Consider the following 25,672-nt stretch of genomic DNA (forward strand, 5'->3'; position numbering starts at 1 on the left):
ATTAAAAACATATCAATTTCAGTATTTCCATATAGAAAACACATCATATTCAAATTCAAGTCAAACCCATAAAAATTGCAGGCAGCACGAATGGGTTATAAACGTTTAGGTGCAAATCTGAAATGTTAGTAGTGAGCCTACCGGGCCCATTTTTGAAACTTGGTATTTAATGATGGTATGAATGAATGAATGAAAGGAGTCTTGTCCTGCGCGAACTTTGCCCAATGGGCGTCAAGGCGCCTACTTCATAAATACCAGCTCATAGCAACACCGAAGCAATCTATCATTGGTAGGCTCTCGAAAAGCATCACGTTTTTAAGGCCTTTTTGAACAAATCCTTTGAGGGTAAGGTTTTAATCTCAATTGGAATAGCGTTCCAGAGCTGAGGGGCAACAACGGAAAAAGCCCTGGCTCCCCATCTGGTCAGCCTGAATCGGGGAACAGCAAGTTGGAATAGTCCCGCGGATCGGAGACATCTTGTTGGAGAGTAGCGGGTGAGTAAAGAGCTGATAGCACTCGCTGAGCCATCCGCGAGTGCTCTTTATGTCAGACACAAAATTTTAAAAGAAATTCTGTGCTGAACAGGGAGCCAATGAAGATCCCTCCTCGCAATGGTGGCAGATGATGTCTTAGGAAGAGCCAAAACAGAGCGTGCTGCAGCATTCTGCACAATTTGCAGTCGATGCATAAGGCCCTTGTTGGACTCCATGTACAGAGAGTCGCAGTAATCTAACCTGGAGCCAACAAGAGCGACTGCAATCTGTTTGCGCGCCTGGAGGAAGAGATAGCTACGGATTCTATTGAGTATCCTGATCACACCCCAGCAAGTGGCCACGGTCCGGTTCACTTGTAGGTACATCGAGAGTGAAATACCACGCCGAGATTTCTGACTGATTGGGAGGGGGTGGGGCAGGTGCCAAGAGAAGAAGGCCACCACTCACTCGACCAAACATCTTGGTCCTTCCCAAAGACCAGTACCTCTGTCTTGTCGCCGTTCAGCTTAAGGGAGTTGATGATCATCCAATCTGCCACATGCTGCATGCATGACCTGAAGCTGGAGGCGGATGTCCTGACAGAGGAATGAGCCAGTGACACCATGATCTGGGTGTCGTCGGCGTAAGATACCACCTCCATCCCCTGCGATCTTACTAGTCTAGCAAGGGGGGCCACGTAGATGTTAAACAGGGTCGGACTTAATGCCGACCCCTGTGGCACCCCGCATTGCAATGACTTGGCAGGGGAGAGGTAGTTTCCGAGCATCACTCTCTGTTCCCTATCAAGGAGAAAGGAATTAAGGAGACTCAGGGCCGGTCCAGTAACAGCTGCCTCCCTAAGCCGAGATGTTAAGATGGCGGGAGACAGGGTATCGAACGCGGCCGTGAGGTCCAACAGGACCAGAACTGTAGTTTGGCCGGAGTCCACTTTGCGTCGGATGTTATCGACCACAAGAGTAAGAGCGGACTCCGTGCTGTGGTGTTTTCTGAATCCGTGCTGGGTGTTGTCAAGGTATTCAGAAGCATCCAAAAAGGAAGACAGATGGAGATTAAGATGTGCTTCCAGTATTTTTGCTGGGGCAGGGAGTAGGGAGATAGGCCTAAAATTTTTAAGAAGGCCAGGGTCAAGTGATGGTTTTTTAAGGAGAGGCTTCACAATAGTCTTCTTCCATACCGGTGGAAAAGAACCCTGGACAATAGCCTTATTCATAACCTCCAGCATAGGAGGAAGGAGACTACTTCTACACTCTTTGAGTTTTTTGAGAGGTAGAGGATTTGGTCCTGTCAAGTAGAAGGTTCAGTCCTTCCAGGAACAAGGATGGAAATTCCGTAAGTGATCTGAAAGTAGCTACATCCTGAGAGTCCAAATTAATTATGGCAGGAGGGATATTCTCGTCCAGGGAGTGGCGTTGGACTTCTAAAGAAACATGAATGTCCAGAATTTTGTTGTGAAAGAAGTCTGAGATATCATTGCAAAGATCCTGAGAGCTAACTACGGGATCTGGGAGTTGAAGGGAGTCAGCGATTTTGAAGAGCTCCCTAGATGAAGTGAGAGAGCTAGTAAGGTTGGAAAAGTACTCCTGCTTTTCCAATACCACTTTCTGTTTATACTCCTGCAGTGCAGACTTATGGACCTCCCGATCCTTAGGGTCCCAGGATTTCCTCCATCTTCTCTCACTGCTCCTACAACCCTGCCTTAGGGATCTCAACTGGTCGGAGAACCACGGTGCCGTAGGCTTCCGCCGGGCTACATAACGCAGAGATGCGGGGGCAAGCTTTTCCACTGCATTAATGATGGAATCCATCAGATCCTGAGCTGCCTCATCCGCGTCTTTCAGGGAGAGGGACTCGGGAGCTAAAACAAGAGGGGCAAAAGCCTTATCCGTGATGTTTCTGAAATTTCTCCTAAGAGTAAATGAAGTAGTAGCCTGTTTAGTAGGGCATGAGGCAGGAAGAGCAAGTTCCAACGGTACTGCAAAGTGGTCAGTCCAGACCAACGGCAAAGGGGGACCAATGGAGAGTCTCGAATCACTAGAAAATACACCGTCGAGGATATGACCCGCCTTGTGTGTGGGACTGTTCACAAGCTGGACAAGGTCACAGGCTCCGAGTGACTCAACCAATGACAGGGTGTCCTTTGAGTTAACCTCGTCAAGATGGAAATTGAGGTCACCCAATATGGTAAGACAGGGCTTTCCAAAATAGGGTTCGAGAATTCTCAATAAATCGGCAGAAAAGCTGGCTCTGGAGCCAGGCGGCCTATAGATCAGTATCCCCGTGAAAGAGACCGATGGAGCACACATAATACAAAAGTATAGTGCTTCAAAACGATCTTGAGGCATAGATAGCGGTTTAACAGTGCAGGGAAGGGAAGATTTAAAAAGAAAGGCAATTCCTCCTCCTCTGCGCAATGGTCTATCCTGCCTGTGAAGAGAGTAGCCCTCAGGGAGGGCCAGCAGCAGTAGATCGTGGCCGGAAGAGTCAGAAGCCCAGGTCTCCGTAATAAAAACCCAGTCCGGCTGTCTCTCCTCCACAAATTCGTGGAAGGCCAAGTTGTATTTAATGAGCGAACGCGCATTAATAAGGAAGCCAGTTCTAGGGGAGGTGATAGGCTGTCTAGAAGAAGGATGGGGTCTATTAAGGCCAGCGACGGGGAATTGAAAGGAAACTGTGCACGTCATACAACGATGGGAATGCAATATCCCTTCAGGAGAGAAGCGATGTAAACAAGGCCGCGCTGATGGTCTAAATGCCAGAAGTTCTAATGAGGAGTATTGCCTGGTTACCTCAACGAGTGGAGGTAGACTAGGAGCCAGGTCCAGCCCGTCCTGCAGCCCGTCCTCAGCGCGGACTGGCGCAGACGGGCTGAACTCTGGCGTAACTCTGGCGTCCCCGCAGCGCGTCACCGCTGCGCGAAAGCATGGCTGGAATTTATGTTCGCCTCGCCTCCTAGAAAGAGGACTAGAACGCGCAGACTATCCCCACACCTAAGATGGCCGCCAACGAGACGGGGGCGCAGGACCCGCAAAGTGCGGTGAATTTCCTTCGATTAGAGTGCGGGTGAGAGAACAGCAGTGGGAGTATGCGTGGCCGGCGAATTAAAAGCAAGGGGAAATGTCAAAAGCAAAAGACAAAGTAAATGACAAAACGGGAATTTTAAAAAGTTCAGGAGCTGCAAATGATGTAGCGCTGCAGGTAGGGCGCCAAAGCTGGTAAGAGCGAGCTGCCTGATTTGCCTTAATTTATGCTCGCCTCGCCTCCTAGAAAGAGGACTAGAACGCGCAGACTATCCCCATACCTAAGATGGCCGCCAATGAGACGGGGGCGCAGGACCCGAAAAGTGCGGTGAATTTCCTTCGATTAGAGTGCGGTTGAGAGGACAGCAGTGGGAGTATGCGTGGCCGGCGAATTAAAAGCAAGGGGAAATGTCAAAAGCAAAAGACAAAGTAAATGTCAAAACGGGAATTTTAAAAAGTCCAGGAGCTGCAAATGATGTAGCGCTGCAGGTAGAGCGTCAAAGCTGGTGAGAGCGAGCTGCCTGATTTGCCTGAATTTATGCTCGCCTCGCCTCCTAGAAAGAGGACTAGAACGCGCAGACTATCCCCACACCTAAGATGGCCGCCAACGAGACGGGGGCGCAGGACCCGCAAAGTGCGGTGAATTTCCTTCGATTAGAGTGCGGTTGAGAGGACAGCAGTGGGAGTATGCGTGGCCGGCGAATTAAAAGCAAGGGGAAATGTCAAAAGCAAAAGACAAAGTAAATGACAAAACGGGAATTTTAAAAAGTCCAGGAGCTGCAAATGATGTAGCGCTGCAGGTAGAGCGTCAAAGCTGGTAAGAGCGAGCTGCCTGATTTGCCTGAATTTATGCTCGCCTCGCCTCCTAGAAAGAGGACTAGAACGCGCAGACTATCCCCACACCTAAGATGGCCGCCAACGAGACGGGGGCGCAGGACCCGCAAAGTGCGGTGAATTTCCTTCGATTAGAGTGCGGGTGAGAGGACAGCAGTGGGAGTATGCGTGGCCGGCGAATTAAAAGCAAGGGGAAATGTGAAAAGCAAAAGACAAAGTAAATGACAAAACGGGAATTTTAAAAAGTCCAGGAGCTGCAAATGATGTAGCGCTGCAGGTAGGGCGCCAAAGCTGGTAAGCATATGTATTCATGAAATGTGCATATGTTGTATATACATTTTTTGTAACCAAATATGTACAGCACGGTTCATTGAATTGAAGTCTGCTCTTTTGTGGCCTTAAAAGAACAATAAGTAAATTATACATTCACTGAATGTCTAACTTACTAATTTCTTGTTCCTGTTTTTATCGTAGTACCCACATGTGCTTAATTTAAAAACAAAATGAATAAAAAAGCAAACTCAGGGTCCAATGTTTTTCTTAAGGGATCTTCAGGGCTCAATGTTTTTCTGAAGGGATCTTTGTTGGCGCCATATTCCAGAACTATGAATGCCATGATTTCCACCTCATGCCTCTTTCTTTAACCGCAATACATGTAGTTTGTCTATCTTACTGTTAGTTGTTTTTTTTCACACCTGTGCTGTAATAATTTCACAGTTTTTATATATTTCCTCCCCTCCTTTTTTCATCCGGTCTACCTTTCTCTCCGGAATTAAGTTTGTGACGATAAAACGTATGTCCTATTCACCAAAACTGAGTTCTGCTGCCCACCACGAGCAACCACCAGAAACAATTAATCACAGACGCCCACCCAACCAAGAGACCTATTGTTGCTTTTAAATTAATTATGTATAAAATAATCATTCTTTGTAGTTTTATTCAGGCAAAATCCTTGTTCCTTCTCATTTCAGAATCTCCTCGGAGTCCATTAAAACCACCTCAAGTGAATAACTCCCCAGTGCCCAACACACCACACATAAGGAGAGACTCAGACAGATGTTGCCAGCTTTGCACCGCCTGGTTTAACAATCCCATGATGGCACAACAACATTACGATGGCAAGAAGCACAAAAAAAATGCAGCCAGAGCAGATTTGTTAGAACAGCTCGGCAAGACACTGGATATAGGGGAAATCAGAGGTAAGCTATTTTCACATTCTTAATGTGCATATCAGCATATGGTGATCTGTATGGTAAGGTATTCATTTTACTAAAGGAAAATGTAAGTTAGCTCATCTGCAAAAACCGTGCAACATACACACAGGAATTTAAAGCACATGACATGTTATGTCGAAAACCTGTTGTAGTAGTCACAGTGCTTTAAGTTAGAGACGAATGGTACAGTCTTTTCGATTGTGAAACTTTTCCATCCCACTAAGCATTTGGTCGTCTTTTAATAAGAGTGAGGTTCTGATATGGAGATACCTACTGTACAAATTGGTGGTTTTCGAAAGCAAGTCCTCGACTTGCTGGTTCTCCTGCAGGATCATTTCTTCTGGGAGTTGCAGGGGAATAATGTCAAACACTACTGTTATAGTCAATATCTCTTACCAACACCTAGTGCCCCTGTACTTCTCACATAGGGCCATATGTATCAAGGTACCAATTTGCGATTCTGTAATAGCGATTTTTAAGAAATCGCTATTTCAGAATCGCAAATTGGTATGTATCAAGAAAATCAAATTTTTTTTGCGATTTTCTAATATTCCTTAATTGCAAATTCACAATTAAGGAATACTTTCCCATTTATTTCTATGGGCCAGGAGGCCCATAGGAAGGAATGGGAAATTTACGATTCACAATTTGCTAATCGCAAATTGAGAAGAATTTCAAGGGTGCAGGGATGTCTCAAAAACACCATGCTGCACCCCTGAAAATGACATCTGTGCGCATATGGCGCACATACATGCCCTAAGGGCATGTATGAGCGTCACATGGCACCATTGGATTTTCGAAAAAATGCTTTTTTAAAAGAATTCGCAACTTACCACCAACTAGAAGTTGGTGGTAATTTGCGATTCCTTAAGGGCATTTTGGATTTTTTTTTACCTTGATACATTACATTTAAGGAATCGCAAAATTTGCGATTCCTTAAATGCAATCGCAAAATAAGGAACGGCAAATTTTGCGATTCCTTATTTTGCACCCAAATTGTTTGATACATACCATTTTGCGAAAATGGGTTCGCAAACGCCGCAATTCGCAGAATTTCGGCGTTTGCGAACCCATTTGGCCTTGATACATATGGCCCATAGCTTTGATGCGAGATTAGTGGCGCTGTTTTAGGAGTCTTCCCTACATTTCCTAGGATGGAGGAGCCTCTGATAGAAACAGCATGTCTGAAATCTACACCGCACATGATCATTCCAGACCACCATGGTATGTTACACCACCATGGGACAGGTTGTTCTTTTTATGAAGCGTGTGGAAATGTCCACGGGTGTGGGGCAGATTTGGTAAATAATATTTTACTTTTCATTTTCTTCAGAAAAAGATAGACATATTGGGGCCCTTCTAGTGGTTTGGCAATGGATATTTCATTGCTAATGACCACCAGGAGCCATTTAACCCTTTCGATGCTCATGACGAGCTCAGCTCGTCATGATGCACAGTTGAGCTGTGCTGATGACGAGCTGAGCTCGTCATAAAAAAAGTAAAATAGCAATTTCCAGCACAGGAGGGGAAAACACCTAGCAGCCAAGGTGTTAAAGAAACTGCACTTGTGCAAATACTCAATTTGCTCGAAACTCGATGCTTTGGTAATAGGGGATGGAGCAAAGCGTTTTAGCATACCAAATGTATTCCATTATTCAACGGATTACAAAAGAGCACAAATTAGTTTTCTTAATTTTTATTACAAATGTGGCCTAGGATTACTTCGGTATAATCTCTATGACAAGTACCCTGTCATATGAAGCTAAATTAATCCAGAGATCAACTAGCCCTCTCATTAAGGCCTGAAGAGTATAGCATTCTTTTATTTTTAATGTTATATTATGTTGAATTGTACAGCACACTACTCACCCTTTAGCATATCCAAGCTGAATCTCTCTCCTGGTTATTTGACAGTGGCGTATCGTCGGTTAAGGCAGAGATGCATTGCCCCACTGCTTTTCAGCAGTGTAAGGAAATACAAAATGATGACAACTCAATGTTATCATTTTATTTTTTCCTGTTGCAGGCGCAGCCACTTTGCGAGGTGCGGTGGGGCTGCTCTGCTGACAGAGGAGGGGAGTGAAGGAGTGGTTTCACTCCCTAAGTGCGCATGAATGTTTGGCCAGCAGTCTGGGGCCGGACGGGCATTTATGCATATTTAGTATGTTCTCCACTCAGGCTGCATTACAACCTGGGTGGAGAACATGCCCAGGTTTGCAGTTCCCATCTGAGTGCTGGACCACGGCGCTCAGTCCAATCACAATGCTGTATCGCAGCATTGTGATTGGCTCAGGGGAGCCTGGGTGCTTCCTGTTCAGTGTTCCAGCTGGAGAAGAGACGTGACGAGGAGGACAGGTCAAGGATAACCCAGTGAAGAGATAAATTCAATTTTATCCATCCCTGCCTCACCATCCCCGGTCCTTGCCGGCCGCCACTGTTACTTAAGGGTGTGTGTATATACTTGGATCATAGCAGAGAGCTGGGAGGGTTGAAGCACAGGGGTGCTTTTGATTATGTGATCCTGTATAAGTTAATAAGTTAATAACTCTGTGAGGAAAATATTCACAATAATATTGAGGAATAGATGCCTTGAACAAAATCATAAATGAGGTCCAAAGTGAGCTTGATTCAGGTGCCTTTTTTTAAATCCAAGTGGAAATATAACGCATGCAGAAATCCACTATACAACGGCAAAGAAGCAGACTCTTTGTACATTCATTTTTGTAAATTTCTTGTGTGCCTTTGGTGGAATTTGAAGGGAAAGCTATTGGATAAACTATGTATTATGAACAAAAGGTTTTTAGAGCTATAAATATGCCTGCACTCTAATACATGGAAATAAACCAACATTCAAGGGAATTTGACCATCTGGTACTCTCAATGGACGGTCTGAAGCAGGGCCGGCTTTAGGCTTTAGGGTGGTGCGACCGGTGCGGCTGCACTGCACTGACCTCGGGGGAGAGGTTGTGATTAACAATAATGTACAATTTAAAAGCAAGTGCTGTTAGTTTTGTGGGTTCAGATTTCAGGAAGCAATAACAAAGTCAATGCTTATGTTCCTGCTAAATAGTGAGCTCAGAGTTTTGTCTAGTTGCAGATTTGGCTCACCATATGGTAGCTCAGAGGGTTAATATGCCTGCTGCAAAGAAAGCAGTCCATGTAGATCAGAGATCTTAATTTTATGTGGATAGCTGAATGAATTACTGCTTGTGTCACATAGATCTTTTTGTTCATAATATACAACCCTAATGTGTGACTGTTACTGAACTGTTTTCAAAGAGCTTCATGCAAACTGCATTAAATAGGTTAGGATGTTATTTGTTTTTTCTCCAGTCTTTCATTATCTAGTCATAATGTTGCTTAAAAGGGTTCCATTAGGTAGATATACATTCTTGTTGGTAACGACAGCCTTTACCAGAGCTTTAAAACAATGAAAGTGATGGTGAGAATGGGTCATTGAGGGGTAGGGAGGAGGAGCCAAACATGATGGTCCCAGAGGGTGCCGCCAGTGCTGAAGTTGACCCTAGTCTGAAGCATGGGTGTCAATTCACCAAAATGCTTGGTGTAGCAGAAGTGACAGTGCATTCCTTTTGACCTTAATGACATCACAGGAAGTGACATCATAGGCCCTTTGACCATGAGTGAGTAAGCCACACCTCTCCTATGAGGTTTCTTCTCCTGAGAACATTTTGAAAATAGAGTGAAATAGTGTATTTTAGAGTACAATTTTAACATAGATTTGATGAAATGCCATATGTGTCGCAAATGCACTCATTGAGTATTGAAATCATTTAATTGTTTTCCAGATCCAGTGACACTCAAAGTTCCTCAGGAGTTGACCCTGTTTTTTTAAAAGTGTGGTATTGGTGCCCCATATGTAAAAAATTACCTTCATTGTGCCAGGGCCTGCATTTTGCCATGTGTGCCTCCTTATATCAAAAACAACTTAAATTTCCCTGTGAAAGAATTTGCAAATTATGCCATCCATATACCATAGCTGAACTTTATGTCAGAGAGCATGTCGGGACCAGCATTTTGTCCTGTATGCCACCCTCCTACATGCTAGGTTGTCCTCCTTTTTGCTAAGAATTACCTTCTTTGTAGTAGTACTGGTAGTTCGCCTCTACTGTCCAAATGCCAAGAATTTTCTCAAACATGCCAGTATTTTTCCCTGCGTACTGCATATGCCATGAATTAACTCTAGTATTCCAGCACCAGTATTTTGCCATTAGAGCATTTTATGTCAAGAATTATCCCCAGTGTGCCACTGCCAGTGTTTTGTAACAGGTGTCTCAATGGTAAGAAATGCTAGAAGAATGCCAGCACCAGTATTTTCTTTTTGTGTCTATGTGACAATAATTACATTCAGTGTGCCCCCATATTTGGCTGAATGATGCTGGTGGTAATTGACTCTGACTGTACCCTGGGATTTGCTAACTAGGCCCAGGGCCAGTGCTATGTTTAAACATGTACATGTAATAGGGTAAAGGTACATGTAATGGAATACACTTACAACTTACAATGACAGTCCCTATAGGATCCTTGCAGATAATGGAGCCAGGGGGTTAAATCTAACTATAAATCCATCCCTAGTATATGATAGGGCATTGCATGTCTGTGTTGTTGTGTACCTGATGTCCTTTCAAAGGCAGTCCTACCTTGCAGCCTGTCTTTATTAGCAATAAGTCCCTAGTATACAATTGGGATAGGGGCTTCAACTATATATAAGTGTTTAGTATATAATAGGGCATGGAATTTTAGAGGTCATGGAAGAGTAGAGGCCAAGAAGATTTCCTGCACTTGCATGTTGGCACTGCAGAGTGACTGCTGTCATTGTAAAGGCAGCCTAGCTGTGTAGACTGTCTTTAATGGAAAATTTTATGCAAATTCGACTGTGATGGTATAGACACATTAAAAGTGATAATCTACCCTATTTTAACATATTAGGCACCCAAAAGTCTCCCCTATATATCCCAGGGGTGGGGGCATGTATTTATAAGCAGGTACTTTACAGAAGATGTTTTTTATGCCCGCCTAGTGAGGAAAAAACTGCCCAGTTCATTTTTCACCATTGTAGATACTCAGCTCCAAAGGCTAAAATTGCAATAACAATTGAATAACTATTGCTAGGAAAGGAGTACATTTCATTCAAGACTTAAAAGATTGGTATTGATCCATTCATCGGTGCGCCACTGTTGAATTTATTACAACTAGTGCACAAGAGAAGTTATAGAACTTTCTCATGTGTAAGCCAAAATTCAGCCTTATGTAGTTTCTGCTTAGCCAGGCTGCCTTGATTAGGTGATAACTGGACTGGCTGGAGTAGAGGTTATCTAATGGGGAGAGCTCTGAAACTGTGGAGGATAGGTCATAAAGAGGGGGCTGGCTAAATCAAACTGAGCTTAAAGAGAGAGAAGATCAGTAAGGAATGCCAGGCCTACCTACCACCACATCCTGTGCCCCAGCCAGATGACAGGCCAAGGACAGGAATTTTACTGAGTTCAGGGGGGTGAGAACTAATTAAATAAGCCATACTGTGAGTTGGTTTAACCAGCTCTTGCTCCTCTGGAGAGGATTCATCCATTTTGGATTTTGGAAGTACAGTGCTTTGTGGGACAAGAAGAAGCCACATTGCATCCAGCATCACAATGGACAGAGGTGCCCCCCTGCTTGTTGCCCCAAAACTGAATAAATAAGTGAGATCTGCATAGTCTCTCAGATCTACTGCCTGAAACTACAATGGGAAGAAGGACTGCCCTCCCAGGATCTGGATTTGTACCTTAAGACCTGCCCTCTTAAAGACTGCACAATCTGGTACTACAGCCCTAGGGACTGTGCCTTGCTTCACGATGAATTATGGAATAGACTCCCTGCAAGCTACAGGTTAACAGAACCCACCTGCTTTATATATGTTGCAAACACATTGACTCAGAATGAAGATACACACATTCAGGACTACATATAAACTTGTAGTTTATTTAAGATAAAGACACCAGCTCATGCAACTCATTTCAGCCTGACATGTTCATTGTAAAACACCATTTTGAAACAGTGAATAATTGGTCACAGATAAAGGACTGCTTGAGAGCATAATGCAGGCATTGTAATGAAGGTGCCATCTTCAATGTCACAAATCAAAGTAGCTGGTGATGTAACAGAGTATGAAAATGTGCATGAATAACCACAGGCTCGACCACATGATACAATACTTGAAGAACATTTTATATACAGAAAATGTTAAGTGGTTGAAAAGATCATAAATAAATGATCAAACAGCAGCAGCAAACGTCATGTAAATGTTGTATATGGTTGGTATATATCAAATAACAAAATCATTTTATCCCCAATGGGCATAAACAATGGCACATTGCTAATCGCTGACTCAATAAAGCAAGTAGTGTTGAAGTGGGCATGATGGCAGCTGAGTTCACAGTATCAATGACGCTTTAATGGGCATGTACAGCGGCACAAGACTGAACTCAGATACAGAGATGATCATTGTTATCAGTGTCCCTGTGGGCGTGTTAACAACTGAAAAGTACCAATGGAGACATGAGAGAATGTATTTTTAAATGTCAAAACTAACAAAAAAAGATTAACATAATGTATTTAAAATGATTGTAAAATAAAATAAAAAATATATATATATGTATATACATATATGTGTGGGTGGTATTACTAAAGTGTTGTTCATTAATGTAAAAATTACAACTCTGTATGAACTTCCCATCTTCCAATTGGCCCTGACTACGAAAAACAACTTTCCATCGAAACAGACTGCCCAAAGTAGTATTTAGTATACACACCTATGTTCTCATTTTCGATATTGCTAGATTGTCCCTGTAAGTTCAATGATCCAGGAAAAAGCCAGACAACTTGAACACACTAATCCAATTACTTTGTAAAATTGCCCCCAGAGAAACACCTTTGAGAAAGGGAGTGAGATACAACTTTGTGTAAAATTAAGCAAATAAATGGTGTTGAATATACTTCTAAAGAACTCATTATGTGAAATCCTCCATATAACGGAGAACTCTGACTTACTAGTAATATGGGAAAAAGTGACATACTGGCAGCACAAGGGGCTTGTAAATAAGCCCCAGATTTAGTAAGCTTTGCTCTGTAAAGCATATGGATGAGGCGCTGTTGATGCAAACCTGAACACATAGGGACCTATTAGTATGGCTGGCGGACTTTGTCCGCCCCATACCCTCGGGAAACAGGACTGCCTGCTGAGGGAACGGCAGTCCCGCACAACGGATTAGGATTCGCCCGCCACACTGGCGGGCGCATGGCACATTTGCAACATTGCGGCGGGCGGTGCAGAGAGGACCACAGGCCGCAATGCCACAAAGGCAGGTTGTGCGTTTCAATGCACAATGTGACAGGCACCGCCCGGTGCCTGCCACGTTGTTCATTGAAAGGCAGGGGGTATCATAGGTACCTCCCATGTGCACCCGCACCCCACCCAGAGTCCCTCGGGGCCCGCAACAGGCCCCCAGAAGCAGACTCTGCATGCCTTTCCATGGGGGCAAGGAAACGCATATTCACGGTCATATTGTAATAATACTGGCGACACCACTACCATATTAAACCCTTTTCCACCTGGTAAACTTGTCGATTGGGCGGAAAAGTGGTGGACGGTCTTTCCATCCGCCGCGGACCAACCAGCCATTGTAATATGGCCACGGGTCTTTGCTGCGAGGATGGCGGTCGGGCGGACCGCCCTTCCGGGCCGGCGGTGACTACCGCCAGCCCGGTGGGGATGGTCCGCCCGCCGTCCTAATGGGGCCCTTAGTAGCAGAAACACATTTGATGGACCTTCTCAGTACACCAAGTGTGTGTTCATTTTATAGGATTGAAATAGGTTCTTCTCCAAGCGAATATTTTATGGCATGGCAACGTTTTCCTAAGAAAAATGTGATGATAATGAAACCAGAACTTACCTCTTTTTAGAAGCTGAACACAACTGGAACACCTTCTGAAAAGCAGGACAGCTTCCACTGTGAAAGTGGTAGGTATGTGCATCTTAGGGAGGAGACAAGGAACTAAAGGATTGCATTATGATGCCTCAAAGCTCGTTTTTTATAATATGCTCCTGTTTCATGGTATCCCAAACTGTGTCCTCAGCCACAGGACAAATATTCTGCAAGTTCAACTACCTGCTTTCTTTAGGAGCATATTCAGTCTTTAAAATTAAAATGTCACAATGCCCTGCCTCTCTCCTCAAGGCTTTATTTGCTTAAAAGAAGAAAAAAGTTTTTGTGCTGCCATTCAGGGCCTTCTTCTCCTCTGCATGATTTTAAAATGAATAAAAAAGTAAGGCGAGACTCGTTGTTGTGGAAACCTGCTAGGAATGTAGATTTACAAGCCCAAGTCAGTTAAGTTACTAGACTAAAGATTACAGTTGAAGCATAAAGTGTTTCGCAAAATTCTTCGAAGAGATAGGTTTGTTTTGGGGTTTAACATAATACTGATGCAGCTTACAATTTTAATGAATGTCTTGTCTTTGCCAGTGGTAGCCGTGGTAAACTGACTGTACTATTTTGCTCATTATTTTGAATATTAACTACCTTCATTCAGAGGTGTCTGGTGTTTAAGAGTGCTGGGGGTACGCCCCAATGATCTACAAGCCTCATTAACACTTGCTCCCCTTAATTTAAAGTGCAATATTTCTGTGCCGGACTGTCTGGTTTGTAGTCTGATTGAGCGCCGGGCAGCCGGGCAGCCAGACACTGAACATGGGCACATGCACAGCGTATTGCTTCAATCACACGGGGCTTACCTTTTTACAGCCCTTTATTCCCAGAAATAGAGGCGGTGATGTAGTGGAGCATGGTGCAGATATTATGAAGCCTGCCCTGGCATTGCTGTCTGAAGCTTTGCATCATGTACATCATATGCACATAGTCTGATGGCGCAGTAGACTAATGCGTCTACTGCAGGGACCTGTATTTGACCTCATGGTCACAGGTTCATACCCAGGCAGGCCCAGTCAGCCTTTCATCCATTCGAGATCAATAAAATGAGTACTATTGAGTTGGGTAACAAGAAACATTAGTTATTCAGCGCCAAGGTCCCTGCGGGTGAAAGTGTGCTTTACAAATACATATGTTATATCATATGACCTGCTCCAACCTTTTCCCATTCAACAGATTCTTCCATTACATTTAATGTTTATTACACTTAGAATACCAGATAATAGCACATTTGATACCCTGCACGCAATTGGTGATTGGGAGTGACTTACCCCAAAATCAGCAGCACCATCAAAGAAAATGAATCGTCCTCATAAATTCGACTTTCTTAAAATTATTTATCCAGCTGCTTCGGAGCTCTATTGATTGCCTGTATGCACACACCAGTGCTTTACCAGGTTTTGCTTTCTAATTTTCGGAAGAGCCCTGGGATCACAAAAGCAGCATAGTTTATTGAGGCAGTTCAATCCCTGAGTTAGCATTACTTTAAAAATAAATACTCTTTGCTTTTAACAAATATTGCCATTACTTTAAGAATATTTTGATGATGTAAATAAGAGGAAAGTTTCCTATGTGGCTGTCACTGCTTGCTTTTCTGGTAATACAGAAAATAACTGGATAACTGACATTCATAGCACAGTAAAACATATTTTGAAGTATTGCTGAAAATGTTAGTAGCTCAGGGAGTTACATATTTGCTGCTGACATCTGGGTCATTCTTATATATTCTGCCCTGGGGTGCAATGGGTGTGTGTACCCTTGGGCACAACAGTATTACAGAAGGGGAAGCAGAAGCTTTGTTGTCTCTTTTCGTAAAATTGACAGAGCTGGCACACATGTAGTGCCATCTCTATCATGAGAGTGCCCCATGCATATGAGGGATTCACTTTGCCTCTGCGCCTACACCATATTACTGATGTGGGCAAACAAGCAAGCATGCCTTAAGAAGGCACACAGAAAGTATTCCACAAAGAGGTGGCATACTTTTAGTACCTCCTAAAGGCAAACATCTGGAGGGAGAAAGGTAGGACCATGGACACCCAGACATCCCCTGAGGCAGGTTCGCTCACTACACCTACCTGCAAGGAAATTTCTCTCCCTTCTTGAAAATGCAGGCATGTGCCACAAGCACTGTGAGACAGATTGGTTTTGAAGCAGGTACTCCGTATTTCACTATAATGCGCTGCCCCCAGCACGAGTTTGAGGCTACCCTGGTGGCAGGGTATACGAAAAATAGGCCTCTCTTTCCCTGTTTGGACCCTGCAAACCCCTTGAAAGATGTGCCTTGGCATAAACATGAAAAGAGCACTGTATGTAATAATATATGGCCCCTGAAATGATCTTTGGAGCATACAATGGTATCGCTCTGAGGACAGATAAACCTTTTGTCCATGTGCAGTTTAATTTGGTATCCATAATATCAGTGTGTACAGCACTAAGAAATGTTGAAACCTGGTATGAAGAGCTATACAGTCAGTCAGTCAAAGACTTTATTCAGTCAATTGATCATAAGAGCAAAACAAATCGCAATATCGACAGGGTCAAAAGAACATCTTATCGCAATAAAACTATAACACATCAATCACAAAATTATTATACTCCCCCATTACAAGATGCAGGGAATAAAAAGTCATGGTAAATAAATAAATAACCTTTTGTAAACATCATCATAAAAAGGAGCTATCGCCAACTATTCTTCACTATCAAAACGCTAACGTCACTCAAAAGCATTTTTTTCTCATTTTCAGCGCTTGTGTGATAAAATTCACAATTGAATTACACATGGCCGGAGACTCAAGGCGCTAAAGGAAAAGTAAGCCCTCCTGATGATTATTAAAAGATCCCTCAGTAAGGGGTAGAGAAACTGTGACCTAAAAGCAGAATATAGAGAGCATAACCGCATAAAATGCTTGGTAGACAGAAGGACTATACAAAAGCATCCAACATGCATTGCCAGAAATAAGTAAAGAAGACTCTTTGTACCTGTGTTTTTTATTACAATGCTATTATGTTCCATTTTTGTCATGATGTATTGCATCTGGGGGTAGAATTTAACATCCCAAATACATAATGCTTTATGTAGCGAAATGAGAAGTATGAGAATACTGAAGAGGGAAGAGTACCCTGCAGAATAGCATTTTAAATATATAGGTTTTCAACTCTCTTGATGATTTCTCCCAACCCTATCAGTTATTATTGTCTCACCATTTTTTAAATATCACTAGCCGCTACTGTCTTCAATATTCTTTGCACAGTGACGTCCTCGGAGATCGAGGTTGCTAGGATGCTCGCTACATAGAGAGGAACGTTGAAATTGGGTGAGGAGAGAAGGGCATGGTAGACAAGAGATGGGTCAATGGACAGGAGTATCAGAGAGTAGAGAAATAAAATAGTACATGAGATGGGAATGAGACGTGTTAAGAGAAAATATGGAGATTTGGTGGAGAGAAATTTGTCAGTTGAGTCAGAGTTACAGCAAAGAAGGAGATAGATTGGGGTAAGCTAAAGATAGAAATGTCAGAAAGGCTAGTAGAGGAGAGAGAGCCATTGGGCATAGGAAATTTGGTTATTGGTTGAGGGGGTGAAAACCCTTCTCAAACAGCAATCACAATCCTAATCAGGGTGAACCACAAAAGTCACTAAATTATTTTGTACTTAACCGGTTGACAGTTTGGCGCAAAACCAGTCAGGCTTAACTCAGTGGAACAGGATTATGCATTATTCAGAACACAAAGAGTAATAAAGTGAAAACACAACACAAGAAAAATGCCACACTAATTTAGAAAAATAGAGAACATTTTAATGAATAAAATTATACCAGAATGAAAAAACAATCAGTAAAGCTGGGGATATGTATTTTCAACTTTTTAGGTAAAAATTGGTCTTAGAATCTTAAGGCATCAACTGTGGTTATCTAGTTGCACTGGACCAGGACAAAGTCACAACTTCAGAATGCAATGGAGCACGGGCCAGATAAAAGACTGGCTGATATTCTACACTGTATATTTGATGTGAGGTGTTGCGTATCACTATATCAGTTATGATGAGGAGCTGCGAGGGCTGTGTTACAGATGGCAATTGATAGATGAGAGAAAATGGAATTGGGATTGTGCAAGGGCTAGTATAGAGAAGACTATGGAGCACATAAAAGGGAGATGGGGAATTGAATCAAATATATTTTAAATTTCTTTCGTGAAAGTGCAAAAACAAGCATGTGCTTAAAAATTAAATTACAATTACCTATTGGGAATTGTGTTCACCGTTAACCTTTTAGAAATAGTAAAATGCAATGCTGATTTACAGAAAAACAAAGAGGATTCTAATAATGAAAACTTGTTCCAATTATTATTGATGTGGAGAAGAAGGTTAACAACTGTTAAAATGATGAAGAAATTAATCATCCTTTACCTAAATTCATTTGTTATCATTTTCTCCATTTCCAAATTGTGTGTAGAAATTATTGAAACTCTTTTGTAATTGCTCTGTAGAAGTTAACATGCATGCATTTTCCCAATGAGAGGTGCAAACGTGACTGCAATGTTAAAGTAATGCTATAAGACTCAGATAATTCTCATACTAGAAGAAAATGTCAAATGAATTAGAAAGACCTGTTTAGGCTCACATTGAAGACGATATGATACACCTCAGTGATCTAGCATTATTAAGAGCTATGACCAATATTTGAAGTAAATTAAAGTTAGGGAAATTCCTGACATAAAGCAGGCACAAGATAAAGTTGGTAAGAAACATGGGCAGTCCTGTGAATGCGTGTTGTGCAACTCCAGTCAGGTAAAGTAAAACATTTTTTTCTGATTGTAAAAAAAGATACCAAAAAATTGAATATTTCTCTAGATTTTTTTTTTTTTTTAACTCCACATTGAAAAAAAAAACAAAAAAACAAAGAATGTAAATGAAAAACGTAGAAAAAAGATTAGCGTACAATTTTCTTAATCTGAGTACTGTAATGCTTACAAGAAATGGAAAGAGATGAACGTGTACATCTGTACAGTGCAGTGCATGTTCTTTTTTTTTTTAATTTTCCCTTTATTCACAGTCAAAATTCTAGTACAGGGTCAGATGCCGGCAGCCCCCGAGGGGCGACAGCCAATGCAAGTAAAACTTATCTCGTTCACAGGATTAACTTGACACAGCCTTAAGTCCGACATCCCGGAGGCTCGGAGGCGTACAATGAGCGAATTGAGCAATGCGGATCTGCAAGAATCTAGGTAGTATCACCGTGCCCGCCTTACAGGGTTCGTGTCAGCACTTCTCTGGCTGTGTGGAGGACAGTGTCATTACCCATCCAGGGGCTAGCAGGCAAAAGAAAAACCAACCCCGCGACATAATAACAAAGAACGAAAAGAAAAGTGCTAATAAACTCCTACCCCAACAACCCCCCCACCCTCATATCGCCATTAGTGCTCTCGCCCAGGTTGCAACTCAGCTAGTACTCGATTGGACTCAGTATGAACTGAATGTGTAAGGGGGAGCTTGTGTGCCGCCTAGTGACCTACAGTCCTTCCCTAGCAAGCCGAGCCCTCCCTTGAGACCCATGAGCTACGCACCACACAAATCTACTGCCTGTAAACTGTGCGCTAGTGGCCCTCTATTCGCCGTAACCCTACCGCACCTCTCCTAGGATCCCAGTCATACCCCAACCTCGAGCCCCGATAGAGGCCCCTACTGAGGACTATCATGTGTGTCACACTCTTCTACATCCCCACCCTGCTCTGTGTCCTCCTTCTCCCCCGTACTGCTGATGTATGCCTTAAACAATGCCCAGAAGTTCTTGGGCCGTCTCGTGGGAGGGAGTAAATCGCTATATACCTCGGACTGTGTGCAGCAGTACAACATGTCCTTTTCCCATCTTTTCTTTGTTGGTAATGGGCCTCTCATCCAACAGGCGGCCACTACTCTCCTTGCCATTACCAGGGCCATATCTACCATCCGCCTCAATGCAACTGGCAAAGGCTTCGAGTAACCTGACAGTTCCAGTGCAGGATCTGCCTCGATATCTGCCTCCAGTATTAAGCACAGTTCCGTGAATACTTCCCCCCAAAATTTACTGATGCCCGGGCAGCTCCAGGCCATATGCAGGAAGTCAGCTGTCTCCGCATGGCAGCGTTCACACTCCGGGGATTGCCGCAAGCCGTACCTGTGCAGCCTTTCCGGGGTGTAGTAGACTCGCTGCAAGAATTTGTAATGAACTAGCCTATGTCGCCCATTCAGAGATAGCCTCTTTGTGCTGAGGCAGCAATACCGCCACATGTCATCCTCTATCTGCATACGAAGGTCATTCTGCCACGCAGTTCTAGCATTGGAAGGTTGGGGCTGTTTGATGCGGGATCCCAATTTGTTTAGGTTAGTCACCAGTTTACGAGAAGAGACTGTTTTAATCACGTACGTAAGTTCCAGTACCTCAGTCGGTTCCTGTAGGTCCGGTCCCAGGAGTTCCCGCATAGCCCCCCGCACCCTGTGATATTGGAATCGTGTTAGAAAAGTGTTGTCAGCCTGCAGAGGGGACAATTGTTCCCATGTCTTCAGCACTCCATCTATAAAGAGGTCCTCAAGTTTGGACACTCCCAACCTCTGCAAAGTTCTTGTAACTCCCTTCTCCCTCAGCAAAGGGATCCACACCGCCCATTCGATCCTCAGGAGCGGAGAGTACAGGAGGTCGCAGCTCTGAGCCCGAGCCAACTCATGCCAGGCATGATTCGTGGTTTTAAGGGAGTCCAACCTGCCAACACTGCGGTCTACCGGCAGGAGTACAGTGGCCGGCAAAGGCAGTGGGTCTGCAAAGAGGCTCTCGAGCATTACATGCGGGATCTGAGGAGATCCGTGTATCCAGGTGTGAAGATGAGCCGCCTGCGCTACTCTGTAATACCTCTCCATGTCAGGGGCGCCCAGGCCTCTCATTTCATATGGTAGGGTCAGGGTCTGCCACTGAATTCTGGGGTGTTTCCCCCCCCACGCTAATCGGGTGAGCGCCTGAGTCAACTGCTTGAAGAAAGCTTTGGACAGGACGACTGGGATGTTGGTGAACAAAAACAGAAACCTAGGCAGTACCACCATTTTCATAATGGAGATCCTGCCTATCAGAGACATGGGGAGTTTGCACCATTTCTCTATGTCGTCCTGCAGTCTAGAAAAAGCGGTGCCATAGTTTTCTCGAATCAAGGTGTCAGGGTCCATGTGTAACCTTATCCCCAAGTACCGGACCGGGTCAGAAGACCACTGGAGGGGGAAGTCCATCACGAAGGGTGTGGTGACTGGTGTCAATGGGAATGCTACAGATTTGGTCCAGTTGACTTTAAAACCCGACAGCACCCCAAATCTCACGACCTCTCTAAGCACTGATGGGAGATTTGTTTCCGGTTCGCGAATGTAAAGCAGAGTGTCATCCGCGTATGTGGATATGCCAATCTTATATGTCAGAAAATTGATGCCCTCTGCGGCGTGGTACTCCCTGATGGCACAGGCAAGGGGCTCAGCCACAAGGGCATACAGCAAGGGAGAAAGTGGGCATCCCTGTCACGTCCCCCTGCTGATTTCGAAAGGGTCAGTAACAAAGTTACCCAATCGCAATCTGGCCGTTGGCTTATAGTACAGTGCACCCATCATTTGTAGGAAGGGTTCACCCAGCCCCAGTTTTCGCAGCACTCTCAGCATGAAGGGCCATTCAACTGAATCAAATGCTTTTTCCATATCGAGAAATATGGCTATAGCCTTGTTATCTTGCCGGACATGCTGCATTACTCCTAACACTGTTCTGATATTGTAGGTCAGATTCCTTTCCAAATCCTGCCTGCTCCGGTGCCATGAGATCTGGGACAAGAAGCGCCAAACGAGTGGCGAGTACTTTGGCATACAGTTTGGTGTCCACATTCAGTAAGGACAATGGCCGGTACGATCCACAAGCTGTAGAGGGCTTGCCGGGCTTCAGTATCGCTATCAGCAGGGCCTCACTCATGGTGGGAGACATCGACCCATCGGCACAGATCTCATCAAAGAGGGAGATCAGATGGGGCATGAGTTTGTCAAGGAAAGCCTTGTAGAAGCTAACAGTAAGGCCATCTATTCCGGGGGCACTACCCGCTTTCATCCCTCCCAGTGCCTCCATTATCTCATCCTCCTGGACCGGAGCCGCCAGGAACTCCCTCATTGAGTCTGGGAGGAAGGGCATCCTAATATAGCTAAGATAATCCTCTATCTCCTCTTCCATGTGAGAGGATGTGGATTGGTAGAGATCCGAGTAGTAATTCTTCAATGTTGTAATAATCTCCGCTTCGTCTGTGACGGAGTGCCCAGCGGGTGACTTCAGTTCGTCTATTATCAATGGCTTCCTCTCCTGCCGCATGATTCTTGCTAGGACCGAGCCAGGTCTGTCCCCCTCCCCGTAAACCCTAGCCGTGGCGTATTTTCCCATATGCTGCACCTCTCTATCGGCCTCCTCTTGATATTCCGTAAGCAGTGTTTTAAGGCGGTCCGCAGTCACAGAGTCATAGCCTATGCTTTGCTTCTCTTCTAGGTCTCTCAATTGGGTTTCAAGCGTCGCCAACCTTTGTCTAATGGCCCTGAGTACACCGGAGTGTTTGGCCATGGCCATCCCCCTGATATACGCCTTAAATGCATCCCACAGCATCAGGAAGCTGTCCACAGTGCCTAGATTTGCGTCAAAAAAAGAATCTATGTCCTCCGCCAGACTACCTCTGAACTCCTCATCAAGAAGCGAGTAGGGGGGGAATCTCCAGGTGAACAGGGGGATTCTTCTTGTCTGGACCGTCAACGTCAAAAGTAGAGGAGAATGGTCCGAAAGTGTACGGGGCAGTACTTCGCATCTACTTATACCTGCAATGATCGTTTGTGAGGCAAGGAAGTGATCTATACGCGTATGTATATCATGGTGAGCCGAGTAGTGTGTGAATCCCCCCCGTGTGGGGTGCTTAGTACGCCACACATCAACCATGTCTAGTTTCAGCATTTCCGCCTGCATAAGGAGGGCCGATGCTGCCGGGCGACGAGTCTGTCCCCGAGATCTATCCGTATCAGGGTCGTACACAAAGTTAAAGTCCCCCCCCATAACATCCTAGAGGTCTCGTACGGCCTGCATCGCGTTGCTAAACCTGCGTAGAACTCGAGGTTGTCATAGTTGGGCCCATAAACATTAACCACTACTAGGTCCAGACCTTTACCCACGCATCGTGCAATTAGGAAACGTCCCTCAGGGTCCGCGTCTATAAGGGACAGCCACAATTGTGAGCGCGGGTTTACCCATATGAGGACACCCCTTGAATGTGTGGTGAAACCTGCTGCCAGGCAGCTACCCCTCATACCTGATGTATCGAGCATCTTACTGTGGGGGGGAGATGAGTTTCCTGTATGAGCACCAGATCAACATGGTGTCTATTTAGGTAGTGCAACACTTTCCTAAGCTTACGGTGATCGTTCAACCCCCTCACATTCCATGTTATTGCCTGCAGTGAGTCATGCCTAGCATCCCCAGGTGTTCTACCTACGTCTGCCATTTCTGAAGAAAATACAATATATCAGCAACCAACATGTCCCCAGGTCCGTTAATCCCCGTCCAGTCACACACAATATGAGCAACAGTTCCTGCAATACAGCTATCAGTCCACAACCTGCCGGGCGTGCCCAGTAGAACCCCCCAAATGGAACCAAAACCACCCGAAACCTGTACCTCCCCCCACCCACTGCAGACCTCCCCCAACCTGGCCTGACAGGGTCCAATCCCACCCTCAAAACATGAAAACTTAGAATCATCCTGGAGTATCCAGGACATAGACCACTTGGGGTCAACTTGAGCTAAGCGCGCTGGGGCAGAGGTCGCTAGGTGAAACACAACAGAAGACCTCATCAGAGTAACTAACGGTCGCCGCCCCAGGTGCCACCTTGACTTGTAATGTCCATCAACGGGAAAAATTAACAACACCCTACTGTAGCATACATACTGCCGCCCCCAGACAGTCCCAAACATTGTCTCTTATCTCCGCTTTGCTTTCAGTGTGCAAGGAAGGGTGGCTGGCTACAGCAAGGAAAAAAATTATGAGAACGATCTCACCCAGTTTTCAGCTTACAGGGATGGTCCGGGCGCCTTCATCACTGTGCATCCGGAGGCGCAGTCCGCGTGGACGCACAGCCGTGGAGTGCCACAGCACATTCGCACCAGAATGGAGCTAGTGATTACTAGGGTGCGCTACACAGGTGGCTACTAAATCGTCATTCCTGCTCATCCAGTCCGCTGTTGTCCACCAGGTCGTCGGCTGTTCTGTGAGGGCTTGCTCTCTGCTCCTTGGCCCATTCCTTCAGCGATTTCTGCAGGTCCTTAGGGTCGGTGAAAAAATGTGAGTGCCCCCTCCTGTTTATTCTCAGCTTCGCAGGGTACAGCATTGCGTAGTCGAGTCCCATCTCTCGCATTTGCCTTTTGTAGGGTGCAAAGCGCCGTCTCTCCTCTTGGGCTTTCGCCGTGAAGTCAGGGTACAGTGAGACATCCATGCCCTTGAATTGCAGCTTCCCTTTCTCTCTGGCCACCCTGAGCGCCGCATCGCGGTCTCTGTAATTCAATAGTTTTGCGATGATTGGCCTGGGAGCCGCAACTGTGGGTGGGCGCTGAGTCAGCGTACGATGGGCCCTTTCGACCACAAACATCGGCGAGAAGACGTCATCCCCCAGAAGTGAAATGAGCAGCTTCTCGACAAAAAGTTCCATCCTCCCGGTCTACGTTGTCTCCGAAATGCAGGAAAATATAAAATAGGCAAAAAATAAAGAAAGAAGATTGAAAGTAGGAAAGAAAGAAAGAAAGAATTAAAAGAAGGAGAGGAGGAAAGAAGAGAGAAAGGTGGGCAAAAGACAAAGAAAAGAGTATGCAAAATGAAAGGGTGAAAGAAAGAAGAAAAGGCGGACATAAGAAAGAAGGAACCACAGAAAGAAAAAAGGAAAAAAGGAAATAAAGACAATAAGAAAGACAGAAGGAAGAGACGGAAAGAAGGTAAACAACAAAGCACAGAAAAAGAGAAGAAACCAAAAAAAGGAAAGAACGAAATGAAAAGGGAAAGGCAAAAAAGAAAGGAAGAAGTAATGAAGGTACAAAAGAAAGAAAGAGGGTTCACAGGATACTACAACTCAAATTACACCTATCTATGTTAGATAAAACTGTTACACGTATGCTGCAAATTAAATGCCATAGAGTTTGGTTTTCTTCCTAGGAAAATATTATCACAAAACCATTAATGAAACCGAGTCCAGGAACACAATATGGTATTCTTTGTATTACAGCAGCCCACTTAAAGAAATGTACAACAGCATCGGAAGGGGATAGGAACTGATGAAGCTGGAATGTGCCCAGCACTCACTTCAAAAGTGTTGTACAATCACATCAAGCATCATTGGCACTAAAGGGAACTCTTTGTGTGCTTCAGAAAAAACAAAATGCAGTTACTCAAGGTAATGTTGACCTTAACCTTAAGTAGCCTGACCCATTGCCTCATGCTGTACTGGGCAGAAGCAAAATGGGAATGACACAACAGACCTATGGGTGAAGAAAGGTGCCTGAAAGCCCCTTTTACTACATATATTAGACCTAAAAAATATATATGTGATTCCAAACATTTTCATACATTTATTGATAATTCTGATAAACAATATATTTACCTCTCAAGTTAAATCTCAAACAGGTCATAGATACCTCTTGGTCAATTTACCACTGAGCACTGCTAATTTCATTTTTACTCATATTTATGTATATTTATATTTCCTGCTGGTGACTGATCAGGTTCATCTATTGATTAACTAGCGTTCTGTTCCTAGCTCTGTTTTACATGCAGACATCAGAAAAAACATTTTGAAGTAATAAAATATCATATTATTGCACTCGTTTAGGCTATTTTATATTTTCATTCTGAAAATAATGCTCCTGTTAGTATAAATGGTCCCATTAGAGCACTGGTCTTCATACTGTAGAGGGCATCCTGTCCCCAAAGGCTCCAAGGTATATCAACAGGCCGTTACACCACAGCAAAATAGATCATGCTGTGTTTACAGGGGTTCCTGTTACGGCATTGGAGTCAGCGCCTCACACTGTGAAAAAGAGTTTAGATTATTAAAGAAAATAGTGATCC

General features: G+C 44.3%; 1 protein-coding gene across 1 annotated transcript in view; it reads left to right on the plus strand.

Moving 5' to 3' along the window:
• ZMAT4 (zinc finger matrin-type 4) overlaps positions 1–25,672 on the plus strand; it is a 2,083,246-nt gene that overhangs the window by 1,639,276 nt on the left and 418,298 nt on the right. The window contains exon 5 of the mRNA XM_086943563.1: positions 5,317–5,544. Within this exon, the coding sequence (XP_086799689.1) occupies positions 5,317–5,544 (228 nt within the window). The remainder of the gene's footprint in view (positions 1–5,316; positions 5,545–25,672) is intronic.

The sequence above is a fragment of the Lissotriton vulgaris genome, chromosome 11 (genome assembly GCF_964263255.1).
Source record: "Lissotriton vulgaris chromosome 11, aLisVul1.2, whole genome shotgun sequence".
In the NCBI taxonomy this organism is placed as follows: Eukaryota; Metazoa; Chordata; class Amphibia; order Caudata; family Salamandridae; genus Lissotriton; species Lissotriton vulgaris.